Source organism: Stegostoma tigrinum, chromosome 21 (assembly GCF_030684315.1).
Source record: "Stegostoma tigrinum isolate sSteTig4 chromosome 21, sSteTig4.hap1, whole genome shotgun sequence".
In the NCBI taxonomy this organism is placed as follows: Eukaryota; Metazoa; Chordata; class Chondrichthyes; order Orectolobiformes; family Stegostomatidae; genus Stegostoma; species Stegostoma tigrinum.
Window position 1 is genome coordinate 43,402,990 of NC_081374.1, and position 15,921 is coordinate 43,418,910.

The window sequence follows — 15,921 nt, forward strand, 5'->3', positions numbered from 1 at the left end:
AGCTCAGTCAACCTCTCCCCGTAAGACAAGCCCTCCAGTCCAGGCAGCATCCTGTAAACCTTTGCACCCTCTCCACAGCCACCACATCTTTCCTATAATAGGGCAACCAGAAATGGACACAATATTCCAAGTGTGGTCTCACCCAGGTTTTGTAGAGCTGCAGCAAAACCTCGCGGCTCTTAAACTCGATCCCCCTGTTAATGAAAGCCAAAACACCATATGCTTTCTTAACAACCTTATCCACTTGGGTGGCAAGTTACATCACATCCCCTATTTGGCCCCAAGCTCCTCTCATCTTAACAACTTACACCATCTCACAGCAACCCAACCGCCCGATGGTTTAAGTACAAAGTTTTGATCTGCTTGGTTAAATTCTATAACAGCTTTGTCCACTATTTTGTAAGATCCTCCAGTCCTTTCAAATCCCCTTCCTCAAATTCTCAACCACCATCATTCTGACCTCATCCAACTAGGGCTTCTGGTATATCCACACTTCTTCTGCCAACCACTGGGCAACTGTGCTTAGGCCCCAGTCTAGAAGTGTCTTCCTAAATCTCTCCATTTCTATCTCCCATTCTTCTTTAAGAGGCTCTTAAAAACCATTTATTTGTCATCCTAATATCTACTTCGGTTTCATGTCCTTTTTTGCCAAATAAGTATGCTTCTATGAAGCATTTTAGGCTAGATATGGTCTATATAAATGCAGCTAGAATGTTATGGAACTCTTTTGCTTACTCCTAAGCAGAAGTCATCCAAGACATCGAAATTCAGAGAATGGCCTGTATTTTATCATAGTAATGACAGCAAAACTGTCAGCATTTATTGGCACTAATTCTTAAACTAAAAGCAACTCCTAGATTTCAGATGTTCAGAATGTCAAAATCCATAAGTTGCTGACAGCCATTTCATAGTTCTCTACAGAATGCTCTGACAAGAGCTCCGCAGACTAAAAAGAAAGAGCTGAAGCGGTAATATCACTGCACTGGTAATCTAGGGGCCTGGCTAATGCTCTAGCTACATGCTGCCACGGTAGTATTTGAATTCAATTCAATTCACCTGAAAACTACTATTAGTAATGGTGACAATGAAGCTACCATCAAACTGTTGCAAAATCTCTTTCACTGATGTTCCAAATGGAAAGGAATCTGCCCTCCTTAGTTGGGCTAGCCTATACCTGAATTCAGACATATGGTTGGTTAACTTGGTTAACTCTTTACTCTCTCAGCTAGTCACTCCGTTCAAGGACAATAAAAGATGGGCAACTGTTGGCATCACTTCAGCCCATGAAGCAATAAAAAAACACTAGAATGGTTTAGAAATCACAAAATTTCCACTTTAATGTAATTAGTTGTGCTGTAAAAAAACCTTGAAAAACTTGCACCTTGCAATGTGATTGAACAGGGTTTTTAAAAATGAGCTAGGTTCATTGTGATTGCAATTTTTTTTTGGGGGGGGTGGAGGTGGAGGAATCGCTCTGCCCGAGAAAGCAAATTTTATATTTGAAAATACACAATTTTTGCATTACAACAAAATTTCATATATTTTAAAACCTATTTATCCTTATGACGTTATCTTCTACCTTTTAATACCCATGTGTATGCCCAAGAATTTATTTCACACTAAAATTTTAAAAAGTTAAAGTGAAAGATAATTAATGTAGTTTACTTCCTAGTTTGCAGTTTTAGAATAATTATTTATTCTGATTGGTTGGTTAATCAGCTTGATAATATCACTGGTAGAGAACCCATAAGATCACTGTGACTTAGCGCCAGGTTTAAACTAATGTCAGGAAGGCAAAATCCAAGGCGCATACATCACTAGATCTTTGTGGGCTGATTTCTGCACTCAGTGGTAAGCACTGTTAGTTCAATTCTTTCTACTCTGCCCCAAAGTGCCAGCTACCCAATGCTGCACTTGTTGTCACAGAGGGACAGTTAATAGAGTCAGTGTTATTCAGTTGTGGAAAAATAATGGAGGACAATGAGCTGAGATTATTCAAGCTTAGTAAATAAATGTCTGTACAGTTAATTTTCTTACAAACAGTAGCAGCTAGATCTGAGACCAGGTAGTATCACAGTAACTAATTCACTTCAGCACCCAGTCCTCTGAAAACCGGCATCTGGCTGACTGTATAATGTTTGTTCAAGACAGTCTGTTTTGATTGAATAAATACCATTTTAACTGATTATATATTGAGTTTTATTACATTAAAATGAAATTGGCAGGTGCTGAATGATTACATAATTGCTTGTCCAGTTGTTTACCGTTCAACATCTGTAATTAAGACCACCAATCATATTGGGATTTGATTTATGAATAATCTTGTTCCAAATTTAGTAAAGGTTTCAGCAGGATCTTACTCAAGATTTTAATAAGAAGTGGAGTAGAAAGAAACTATTGCGGTAGCTGTCTTTTCATGTGTCTTAGATATTTTCTTTGCATTAGATTAGAAAGAACAGACCAAAGGTCAAATATGTAAACTGTTTTTTAAATCATTCACAGGATGACAGCATCTTTGGCAGTATTACTGCCTAATTGGAATTGACAGCAATTCAGAGTCACATGTAGGCTAGACCAAGTCAGGGTGATAGTTTCCTTCTCTGATGAAATTTCCTGATCAACAATGGTCATGAGACTCTTAATTCCAGATTTTTACTGAATTCAAATTCCACCTGCCATGGCAGGATTTGAACCCAGGTTCTCAGAATCCTGGGTCTCTGGCTAATCAGTCCAGCGATAATAGCACTAAGCCGTTATATCCCCATACACCATAAATTACTGACTGGAGTTTAGTTTAACAAATACTCGTTAAATTGTGGTTGTGTTCCTGAAAATCACACTATAAACAAACTGACTTTTAATGAATCATCATTTCCCTTTGGACACAATCATATTGCCTGAGTTGGGTTCCAGCAAGCGTTTCTCATCCAGGCAAAAAAAATTGAGATGAGATTAGATTAGATTCCCTACAGTGTGGAAACAGTCCCTTAGGCCCAACATACTGTACTGTATATGAGCAACACTACATTTCTAGCTGAAATAGCCTGCAATACAAAATACAATGTTAAATATAAAAGAAACAAAATACAATATTGAAAGAATTCCTGAGTTCACCTTTACTGCATTGTTAGACTGACCAGGCTCCATCCAGCGCAGCAGGTAGTCGAGGTAGGCAGCAGAGAAACCACCCCACAAAAGGACTGTTCACATGGGACTAATTTCCACCACTATGGAGTTGGGAAAATAATTAGTTATCTGTTGATTGTAGAACTCAAAGAAGCAAGGATATGGTTCATGAGGTGGACATAAAGTATGAACCCATTAACACCACCTTCACACATCAGCTGTTAGCACTGAAGAGCTCTATTTTCTAGAGTTGGACTCTTACCTTACTGCAGTTTGAGAGGTGCTCGTTTGTGCTTTCTGCTCCAATCTCTTCAGTCCAATAAGCAGTGTCTCCCTTGAACAGTGTTTGTCCTATTGAAACATAACCAATAAAAGACTGACAAATGCATTATCCTCAAAATACACAATTAACCACTCTAATTTCTACAAGACATACATATATTCTGATCTGTTATACAGCACTACTTTAAGAACATGAAAAAAATATATCCAAGAATTTCCTGGATTTTGGACATTTCAACCAGATAGGAAAACCACAAATTCTGGAATATAATCCATGTAGCATGGACCCTGTGGGTTAAAATTGTGAATAAGAAAACTGGGTACTTCATTTTGTTGGAGTGGAGGAGGGTAGAAAAAAGTATTTTCAATAAAGCATTAAGAATCAAATAACTTTGTAGGCAGAGAACTTATAGATCCCTTGAGTATTATCACACTAAATAGGAACTGGGCAGACATTTAGTCAATCAAGCCTGCTTCGCCATTCAGAATCACAGTTGATCCGATTGTGTCTTTTACTTAACAAAGAGAGAGAGAGAGAGAGAGAGAGAGATAGAAAACAATAAACATAAAAGACTGAGATAAATTGGCCATTTCCAGATTGTCAAACTGAAAATACTGAAATGTCATAGGGGTTTGTGTTCTGACCTTAACTACTTACAATTTATATTCATGACTTGGGTGAAGGGTTTGACCCTTTGCAGCCAAATTTGCTCACAGTGATAAAGATAGGTAGGAAAGCAAAAGGTCAGGAGGATACAAAAAAAAGTCTGAAGACAGACATAGATAAGTAGTCAAAAATTTGAGAGAAAGGAGTATTATATAGGCTTGAACTTTGGTACAAAAAATAGAAAAGCAGAATTTCATTTCAATGGAGAGACTGCAGCATGCTGCTGTACAGAAGGATTGGAATGTGCTTGTTTGAGAAGTGCCAAAAAGTTAGTGAGAAGGAACAACAGGCAATTAGAAAGGCAAATAAAATGTTGATCTTTACTGCAAGATGAATGGACTATAAAATTAGGGAAGTACTCTGGAACCTACAGAACATTGCTCAAGTATACTTTTAGTTTTTTTACATGCGCAATATAACAGGGCTGGAAGCAACTCGGAGTAAGTTTATTCAGTAACAGTTTCTTCTTGCTCAGAAGAAACTGACTTGAAGCAATCTCAAATACAAAGGGACACAATTCTTTGAAGACACATCGCAAGCGGAAATACAAAAAAGAAACTTGAGAAAGGAATATCAGCAATCAATGCCAGATCAATTCAACCTCCCAAAAGCACCCGTCAAATGTGTTCTATGATCAGGTTCATCAGCCACACAAGGACGGTCAGAATCCGTAGCCCGGTGACATAGAATTCTAAGAAGAATGATTACACTCATTAGTGAGTGATATCCAGAAAACAGCCTTCTCATTGGCAACCTAAAGGGCTGTCTTATAAGAAAAGGATCAGTAGGTTAGGATGAACTTGAGTGTAGAAGATCAAGAAGTGATCTTATTGAAATAAAATATTCTGGGAGAGTTTGCCATGGTAAATGCTGAGGGGAGGTTTCACCTTTTTGGTGAATCTAGAACAATGGGATGTTTAAAAATATGGGATATCCCATTTAGAACGGACAGAGAATTAATTTCTTTTGACCGAGTGTTGCTCGTTTTTGGAATTATTTTCCATAAAGAGCAGTGAATGCTGGGCCTGAATATATTTTTGACCTACAAAGGAATAAAGGGATACTGCAAGAGGGTGTAGGCAGAAAGGAAAGTGCAATCATGGCCTCAGCCAGATTAGCTGCGATTTTACTGAATGGCAAAGTAGGCTTGCAGATATAGATTTATTTATTACGATAATACCCAAAAGGATCAGTTAGCTTTATTGAAAATACTTAACTCCTTCAACCCCAGCAAAATGAAATACCCAGTTTTCTTATTCAAAGTTTTTAGTCAAATGGTCCAGGATGTTGGGTTACGTTCCAAAATTCAGATCTTTCTTACGCTGTTATCACTTAAGAGAAAGAATGCTTTTTAACCAAAAGAAAACAAATCTGGTCAAGAGTAAGCTCATGTATAACAGTTTAGAGGTAGAGGAACCTTTTTCCATCAAATGTTGTTCAGCAAGGAAGCTTATTTTGAAATACAAGGCTACATCGATTTTCCATGAAAAATCGGTGTCACTTCATCTTTTCCTAAAGTCTGGCAGAAATTTTACCACTGTTTTGTTATGGCACACGCACACTCTACTCTCAGCTTTATTTTTTTCATCCAAAATAAAAGTGACAGAATAAGAATAAAAAGAAATCTGCTTATTTTCAGAGTACTTCAAAATTTGGTATAGTCAGCTAACTGAACAAAGTTACATGACTGTCTAATTAAGTTAAAGAATGAGTGAATTAGTCTTGGACTGGACCACATAATCAATACCATTTAATTCTTGCCAGGTTGTTCTTTAGAAAAAGCAGTAAAACACCAAATGTGGAGAATTTTGCCTTCTTCACTGGCCTAAGTATTACTTTTAATGGCAACGTACATCCATGAAAGAGGTATAACTGAAACAAAAAAAAAGCTTTTCCTGCAGAGTTCAAATTTACCAATTGATTATTTCACTTCCAGGTTCATGGGCTGAGATCATATTGCAAATAGAACAGAAAACTATTTTCCAGGTCAAGGTTGAATGCAGCTTGAATGGATTAGCTTTTCTCAAGCCTCTAATGCTACTCTAACCATACAGTAAATTGGAAATCATTCTATCTTTTCCTGTCCAAGATGGAAAGAGTCAGGTATCTTCTTAACATTTATCCACAGTAGCATTACTTCCACTAATGCTTCAAAGTTTTTGTTGATGTTAGCAAGGCTTAGCTTTTTTTAAGCTGACAGATATTCAAGTCTATTTCACGCATGCCTATTCCTCACAGAACTTAGCATACTTAGTGTTTTTAATTTCAACTCAATGGATGAAAATCTGTTCAACTTGACTGAAGGCCATTCCACACACAGAATGAGTGTTTTCATACTCTATGATATAGACCAAGTGACCGGAGTTTTGCTACTCCATCACAGTTCACGACATACCAAGTCTTCCCTCTGTACAGCTAACATAATCATTTATTGTGTTTAACAATGGAAGTATGAGCTATAAAACATTTATTTCTTTTGTCTTTTGATGACTAGTGTTCAAAGTTGAATGGCACAACTTCAATTCGAACAACTTGATGAGTCAGGTAGTCAGATGGATTTAAGGAAATCTGGACTTTGAGGCAAAATTTAAGCATGGTCAATCTGAAGAAGAGAGTCAGTTTTGGGTCACCCTGACATGATTTCCTGCATATCAATGAACATGTAAATTGACTGCATTCACTGTATTTTGAAGGAATGGATAGTATGGAATCAGGAGGTCAACTTATCCATAGCCATGCACATTCTTTTCCTTATACCCATGTCTGTTCAACAAACAAAACACAGGCAGCTTTCACTACTGAAGGCACAGCTGTCCAAAGTTTCAAAAAAGTTTCAAATGGACCAAGAAGTAAGCTGTCAAACGAAAGAATTACACTACCTGCAGGTGTGTAATGAATGAAAGCCTTTGTCGAGGAAGTGGCTCACAGCCCTCCCACATACACTGACCCTGGTACACATCTTTTCCACCGTGCTCAGTAGCTGCATGGTAAAACACCTGGGAAGGTGTCTCAAACCACCTGCAAATAGTAAATTTTAGTTAAAGCAAAACTGACATTTTAAATACATGCCCATATGCAGGCAGCATCTTATAAATTAAAATGATCATAGTTATACGATCTTCTTTTCTCTTCTATATACATGTCATGCTTTTAGCAGGAAAAAAAGGGGAAATTAGAGATCTATCACAGTGCCAACAATGCGCTTCCATAATGAGTGGCTCACAGAATTGGATTTCCTTCCTCTTCAGAGAAGATATGAGCTGGGATCAGGAACATTCACATGTTGTAGCTGGGCTTCGCAATCTGTTAAGCAGGGACTAACAAGAATATTCCTATACAATGAAATGCCGAAACATTATGAAATTGGATTTGCTGAAATGTTAAACCTCCAGGATGCAGTGAACTGATTCAAGACTGATTATGTGAAAGTTAAATATGATTGATAGACTCTGAACAAACCTGACATTTTTGGCTGTTTGACACAGTCTGAAAGCATGCAGGCCAAATACAAGTTTCACCACTGCCATGACCAACTAATAATCAAGCAGCCACTATAACTGGGATCTGGTCTATAAGGATTCATATTAAAATCTCTCACACAGTGTGTGTTTCAAATCAACAGCCAAGATGCCCCAAATTTAAAAAAGTGTTGGATAAACTATAATCGAGGCTTATGAAGAGCTGAGATAGATAAAAGCTGTTCCAGTTAACTGACAGTTCAAGGACTAGGGGACACAGAGTTAAGATTGTGGGCGTGATATATGGGGATATTGGGGATGTGAGGAAGAAGCTTATAAAAAGCAATAATAATGACTTGGAACTCATTCTTCACATTCTCCACTTTTGTATGCAATCATTTCAAATGAAAACTGAATTGACGCAGGAACTTGAACAGGAAAATGAACTTGCAGGTTAGACAAAGAGCATGGAAATAGGGCAGACTAGATTTCTCTACAGTGATGACACAGCACCAGAGACCCGGGTTCGATTCCACTGTCAGGCAACTGTCTTTGTGGAGTTTGCATGTTCTTCAAGTGTCTACATGGCTTTTCTCCACGTTCTCCAGTTTTCTCCCACAGCGCAAAGATGTGAGAGCTTAGGGAGTTAGCTATGGGAAATGCAGGGTTACAGGGATGGAGCAGATTTGGGGGTGATGCTCTTTGAAGGGTCAGTGTGGACCAATGGGCTGAAGTCTGCTTCCACTGCAGGGGTTCTATTTATATTCAGCTAATTGGTTTGTTTTTTTGAACATGACTCTGGTTGTAAGACTGACAAAAGCCAAACACCAGGATCGCTTTCAAGCTCGTCATGGATAGTCTTATGGGATCTTGACGGAATTAGACAAGGTCTCGATTTAACACCTCTTCCAACTGAAGATAAACACTCTTCAGAACGTGGGTGAGAGAAAAAGAAACATCTGTTCCTTAATAATACCACTCAAAAACCAGCCACTACAGAATATGAGCAAGGTGGCTGGTTGAAGTAGGTGGGGGCACTCAACCCTAGATTTAGTGTGCCTGTAGGGAAACATCTGATTGGGTCTCTACAACTTCCCACAAGAATACAGTTATGAATAAGAACTTCGTATGTGAGCATGTGTCCACATAACCTTTCACACAGTTACAAACTCATGACCCACTAATGGACCAAGTTATTTGTTGATTTGATTCTACACTTCTATATGGAGTCAGTTATTCCACTGCTAATATACTCTTTCTAAAGCACACTATTCCTTTCATAAAATGAGTTCAAAGACAGTAATACACATGCTTTGAACTTAAATGTCACTAATGACTCCACTTCCACGACTACCACTGGCAATCTATCCCATGCGCTCACAACTCTCTGGGTGAAGAACCTCCCTCTGACGTCTCCTCTATACCTTCCTCCTAACACCTTAAAACTATGATCCCTCGTGGCAGTCAATCCTGCCCGGAGGAAAAGTCTCTGGCTATCGACTCTATCCATGCCTCTCATTACCTTGTACACCTCAATCAGGTCACCTCTCTTCCTCCTTCTCTCCAGAGAGAAAAGTCCGAGCTCAGTCGACCTCTCCTCGTAAGACAAGCCCTCCAGTCCAGGCAGCATCCTGGTAAACCTCCTTTGCACCCTCTCCAAAGCCTCCACATCTTTCCTATAATAGGGCGACCAGAACTGGACACAATATTCCAAGTGTGGTCTCACCAGGGTTTTGTGGAGCTGCAGCATAACCTCGCGGTTCTTAAACTCGATCCCCCTGTTAATGAAAGCCAAAACACCATATGCTTTCTTAACAACCTTATCCACCTGGGTGGCAACTTTGAGGGAACTATGCACTTGAACACCAAGATCCCGCTGTTCCCCCACACTGCCGAGAATCCTGCCTTTAATCCTACGTTCAGCATTTAAGTTCAACCTTCCAAAATGCATCACTTCGCATTTATCCAGGTTGAACTCCATCTGCCATTTCTCAGCCCAGCTCTGCATTCTGTCAATGTCTTGCTGAAGCCTGCAATAGCCCTCGAAACTATCAACAGCACCTCCAACCTTTGTGTCATCAGCAAACATACTAACACCCCCCTCAACCTCCTCATCCAAGTCATTTATACAAATTACAAAGAGCAGAGGCCCAAGAACAGAGCCCTGCGGGACACCACTCAGCACTGGCCTCCAGGCAGAATACTTACCATCTACAACCACTCTCTGCCTCCAGTCAGCCACCCAATTCTGAATCCAGACAGCCAATTTACCCTGGATCCCATACCTCCTGACTTTATGAATGAGCCTGCTGTGGGGAACCTTATAAATGTCTTGCTGAAGTCCATGTACACCACATCCACTGCTCGACCCTCGTCAACCTGTCTCGTGACTTCCTCAAAGACTTCAATAAGATGTGTAAGGCATGACCTGCCCCTCACAAAGCCATGCTGACTCCCTTTAATCACGCTATGCTTTTCCAAATAGTCATAAATCCTATCCCTCAGAATTCTTTCCAAAACCTTGCTGACCACAGATGTAAGACTGACTGGTGTGTAATTTCCAGGGATTCCCCTATTCCCTTTCTTGAAAAGAGGAACACCATTTGCCTCCCTCCAATCTTTAGGTACGACTCCCGTGGAGAGTGAGGAAGCAAAGATCTTCACCAGCGGCTTAGCAACTTCCTTTCTCGCTTCCCGGAGCAATCTAGGATAAATCTGGTCTGGCCCTGGAGACTTATTAATCTTAATGTTTACCAAAATTTCCAGCACATCAACTTCCTCAAATCTTGATCTGTTAAAGCCTGTTTTCCTGCTCCTCAAAGTTCTCATTCACAACAAGGTCCCTTTCCTTAGTGAAAACCGAAGCAAAAAACTCATTTAGGGCTTCCCCTAACTGCTCAGACTCCACGCACAAGTTCTCTACGCTATCCCTGATCGGCCCTACCTTCTCCCTGATCATTCTCTTAAACCTCACGTATGAGTAAAATGCTTTCGGGTTCTCCCTAATCCTTCCTGCCAAGCCTTTCTTGTGCCCCCTTCTGGTCCTCCTCAGTCCACATTTGAGCTCCTTCCGAGCAAGCCTGTAATCCTCTAAAACTGTGCTAGACCCTTGGTTCCTCCACCTTACGTACGCTGCCTTTTTCTTTTTGATAAGAAGCACCTCTGTACCCGTCATCCAAGGCTCCTTAATCTTACCCCTTCTTACCTGTCTCAGAGGAACAAATTTATACATCACTCGCAACAACTGCTCCTTAAACAGCCTCCACATGTCTGCTGTGCCCTTTCTGTGGAACAATTGCTCCTAATCTGTACTTCCCAACTCCTGTCTGATAGAGTCATAGTTTCCTTTACCCCAGTTAAATATCTTCCCCTGGTAGCTGCTCCTTTCCCTTTCCATGGCTATGGTAAATGTGAAGCTGTTGTGGTCACTGTCGTCAAAGTGTTCTCCCACCACAAGATCTGACACTGGTCCTGGCTCATTGCCGAGCACCAAATCCAAAATGGCCTCTACCCTCGTCGGCCTGTCCACATACTGAGTAAGGAAACCCTCCTGAACACACCTGACAAAAACGGCTCCATCCAAACCATCTGCACTAAGGAGGTTCCAATCTATATTGGGACATGCACATGGACAGCAGTGAATTGAGGGGAATGTAGGTTAGGTTATTTTATTTTTGGATTAGGGTTATTCCACGGCACAACATCGTGGGCCAAAGGGCCTGTACTGTGCTGTACTTTTCTATGTTCTATGTTCTAACTTGCATTGAATGGGCAATGGTACCAAATCAATGCTCAGAAAAATCCAAATCTAGACAAATAATTTTAAGCCGTTCATTTCACATTCACGAATGATTCTTTAAAGGCAACAAACGCAAATTGGTCGGAGAAACTCAGCTGGTTGGGTAGCATCTGTGGAGAGAAAAACAGTTAATATTTCAAATCCATGTGACCTAGAGTCATACAGCACAGAAGCAGAAACTTTCGTCCAACTGGTCCACATCGACCAGACGTCCCAATTTGACCTGATCTCTTCAGAATGGTCTTCACTTCTGAAGTGTCATTCTGGACTTGAAGTGATAACTATTTCTCTCTACTTCTCTCCACATGCTGCCAGATCAGCAGAATTTCTCTGGTATTGTCTGCAGTTGTTTCAGGAATTCCATCATCTGCAGTATTTGCTTTACTCCTTTTTAAAGGCATGTTAAATAAAAGTGGCAGAACACCATGCTGCTATTTAACGAAGTACAAGATACATTATTGACTAAATTAACACAGCAGTTCCATTGTGCATGTGGAACAGGTGACTGACCTCTTGCAATTTTTCCAAAGACACATGAAACTCTGGTTGGGTTTCCTGGTAGACTCTGTTTCTACAGTTGACACTGGTACCTGAGAGCTCTGGGGCCCTGAACACTGCTCCACTGTTGGGGAAACCTGTGACTGCAGGTGTTGGGTTACTGCCTGCTGACTGGGCAATGGAGCAGGGGAACCCACTTTAGGAACTCCCTGCAAACAAAAGAGAGAGGGGGAGAGAGAGAGAGAGAGAGAGAGAGAGAGAGAGAGAGAGAGAGAGAGAGAGAGAGAGAAAAGAGAGTGTTATAGGCCATTTATTGTAAAATCCTGCGCTCATGTAAAAAAAATAACATTTCTACATAAAAGCACCTTTAAAATGACTCAGATTTTTGGATCAGAGTAGTATTAGAGGCAAACAGGAATATACTTAATTATTTAAAAGCAGTTCTACTTAATATTGGGTGCGATTTATTTATTCCAGTGAACTGAGGATGGTCAGGTCAATCTAAAGCCTGAGGATGGAGCTATGTCCAATTTCCTGTTATTTTACATCCCTAGTAAGGGGAGCTGGGATTGCCGCTGTTTGATCCTGTTTTTGAACATCTCACGTCCAAACAATAGTAGACACCAGTGTCACTTATTGAAGGAAGGCAATCCATGCATATGATAATCCATCTGATAACATCTCAAAATCATATCCTCAAATAAGTTTCAGTGTCCAATAAGTTAGTCCCTATTTTCAAACCACACAACAGCAAGTTCCAGGCATTTGCCAATGTTCTTGTGAAATGGTTGAAAATGAAGCAACTGTCCAAGTCACACAAACAAAATAGTCTTTTCTGGATCTTGCTCCCTGCTCCTACATTACGTATTAAAGTATATCGAATCAACTTGCTTGGGTATATTATGTCACACCTCTGTGGCAGGTGATATTTGAATCTGGTTCTTCTGGCCCAAAGACAGGGACACTTAGAATGCATCAAAAAGCAACCATATTCATTACGATTGTCATAGTTTTAGCTCTTGACAAATTATCAAAGATATCGTACTTACTTCAGAAATGGCGTACCCTTAAACAATTAAGTAATTATCAAATTAAAAACTGAAAATGCAATGAATTCATTTATCTATTCATTTCAGTATCAGGTGACACTCAATTTATGCATCCACAATATACTTAAATTACTCAACCTGTACATAGAACAAAATTTAGAGAATTAGATGTACTTTCAGAGTAAAAACTGAAGGCAGAACCAAATCTGGTGTTCTTTGAAAACAAAGAAGGGCTTGCAAAATTAGAAGAGACCCTACAAAACACTGTAGATCGGGTGAAATCCAAATTTTAGAACATAGATTGAATATTAACACTTACAAGCATAAACAATGGTACAGGAATGTGCTGGAAGATTGAAATAGATGGTGTCACAGTGGAAGAAACAAATAAGTTTGTTATTATTTGCCTTAAATAGGCAAAGTAGATGGGATACATAAGTTGGAAGGATAGAGATAGCCAACAATACTTTTGTGCAGATGAAGGATGTGTTAACGAGAATGAAGTATCAAAATACTACATTCTATCTACTTTCCGGCATGCCTCAGAAATCAGACAATAAGATCAATAGATGAAAATAGAGGCTTTTGAAAAGTGCACGTCTAGACATGTGCTAAAAATTGAATAAACAGACTACAAATCAACAGCCATGTGAAATTGCAAGAATAGGAAGAACTCTGAAAAATGACAGAACGTTACAATCAGTCATTTGCTCCAAGCTGAAAACCTACAGAGATCTCTTTGAGGGCCATGTAGACTGGAGCAACTAAAGGATCAACTTAGACAAAACTAGATGACAGATGTGAGGATGGCACAAGATAGGCAAGCATGGGATATCCTGGCATGATAAGTTATAAGCAGAAGTGGCAACACTGTTTTGCAGTGTTAAGGCATCCTCATAAGTTTCCGAGACACTGAGCTACAATAATAAACATTTTCAAGTAGTAAATTAATACATTTATCCTCTTCCTGATACAGTGCCAACATTCAATTGATCATTCTGCTCACAGTGACTGAATGATGAGACAAATCTAATGAGTTGGACAATCAGGAAGATTCTGGGTATAATGCAGTAGTCATGGAATTACACTCATTGACATCCTACATGATGGCTGTCGCATTTTGACATGCTTGAGATCACATCATCCGCCTCCACCATATCCCTCTTTGTCACCCAACGGGATGTGATTACTCCCATTTGGGTTTCTTTCTTTACTATCCAATCATAGCCAGTGTTTCTTGCAATGACTTCTCTTTTCGCTTCTCCATTGTTGCTTTTGTATTTCTTCATGATCTTTCTTAGCTCCCTCCTATTTAATATGTACGTGCTTCCATTGGTGGCATTATCCTAAGGCATAGCATTAGTTTTTACACATACATTGAGGACACCCACTTCTACCACTCCATTACGTCATTAGTTTACCTCCCACATTGTTGCTAAAATTATCTGACTGCTTATCTGACACCCAGTATGAGATTTTCAGAAATCTCCTTCAATTACATAATGGAAAGACTGAGGCAGTTGTCTTTTGGCCACATTCTAAACTTAATCCCCAGGTTACAGAATCCGTCTCTCTCCCTGGAAACTCTAAGACTAAACCTGACTGTTTGCATTCTTGGTGTCATAATTAAGCCTAATTCATGTCAATACTAACACCATTTCTTTCCATCTCTAACATGAGCCGACACTGCCTCAGATCTGTGTCGAAACCCCCATTCTTGCATTTTACAGCTCTCATATTGTAACTTGATGGGATCAAAAATTCATCCCCATTGTCATAACTCATGCTGAGTACCTCAAAAGCCTTAGCCCTCTTCATCTCTCGAATTACCTCCCACAATCTTTTGTGATATTAGCGCTCTTCTAAGTTGGGGCTCAAACATTTGACTCTAAATGGCTCCACCATCAGTGGTTGTGCTTACAGCTGTCTAGGCTCCATATTTTAGACTTCTATCACTCTCTAACGCCTTTAAAAAACTAAAACCTACCTCTGACTGAGGTCATCTGGGATGTAATATTGTATAAGTGTTACAGAGTCTTACTCTTGTCTTTAATGCACTGTTAAGTACCTTAGGGTATTTTTTAAATTTTAAAGGCCTAGAGCAGTATAGGCTGCCCTTCCTGTTGAAATCTGACAGGTCAGAAATTTAGCAATCCATGGCATGCTCGACTTTCTGAAAAATACAAAGCATCTCAAACAAATTCAACCGCACATCGAATCAAAAATAGCTCAGAATGAGACTACAGCAAACAGAAAGACAGCAGGCAAAGGAGTATCAATCTGGAATTCAATAGTTAATTTGAAGGGAAACTCCAGATGCCAAACATAGTGTAACTAAACATCAGAAACTTTAAAGCCTGACTGTCATCTCAGACCTAAGGGCACAGATATCAGTTTGGTGTAGTCAGATTGCAAAGGCTACAATTCACTACAACTACAGAAAAACAACAGCAAATTCCTATCAAAATAATTCCATTCCCCTTGCAATAAATGGCAGCATTCCATTTGTTTTTCAAATACTTTGTAGCACCTGCATATTAACTATACAAGTCATGTACCAGGGAAGAGATTCTTAAGTAGAGTTTTGCAATCACTCTCCAGTTAACCAGTGCATCACTTTTCCAGTCCTCCTGCCAAAACGAAAAAAGCTCACATTTACCTGCATTACATTCTATCTGACAAATTTTTGCCCACTCATTTACCCTTTCTAAATCACTTAGGCGACACTACCTCCACTTGACAACTTATTTTAAACCCCACTTGTGTCGGACATTTAGCGGCCAGGCATTCAGTCCCTTTATCCAAAGGGATGGATGTAACTCAACCGTGGGGACCCCAACAAACATCAGATGCAGAATCAATTGAGCAAGGTAACATAGGGTGTGAGTGGGAAAATATATCCTGCTGATAGGTGATAAATTAAAAAAGTGAAGGTTTATAAAATAGAGGCACAAGGGCTCAAAATACATTGGTATGGTGCGTGAATCTGCCCTTAAAGTTCTCAAAATGCCTGGGACAACTCACTCAGGGAGCAACCAGAGA

The 15,921-nt window shown here is 39.7% G+C and overlaps 1 protein-coding gene across 2 annotated transcripts in view; it reads right to left on the reverse strand.

Moving 5' to 3' along the window:
- Positions 1-15,921, reverse strand: part of LOC125462759 (AT-rich interactive domain-containing protein 2-like) — a 226,919-nt gene that overhangs the window by 12,049 nt on the left and 198,949 nt on the right. The window contains exons 16-18 of one of the 2 annotated variants that reach the window (XM_048553095.2): positions 11,843-12,039; positions 6,955-7,093; positions 3,389-3,477 (exon numbers count right to left, since the gene is read on the reverse strand). In XM_048553095.2, the coding sequence (XP_048409052.1) occupies positions 3,389-3,477; positions 6,955-7,093; positions 11,843-12,039 (425 nt within the window). Of the gene's footprint in view, positions 1-3,388; positions 3,478-6,954; positions 7,094-11,842; positions 12,040-15,921 lie in introns of those variants that run through there. The other variant, XM_048553096.2, reaches the window with a different exon arrangement.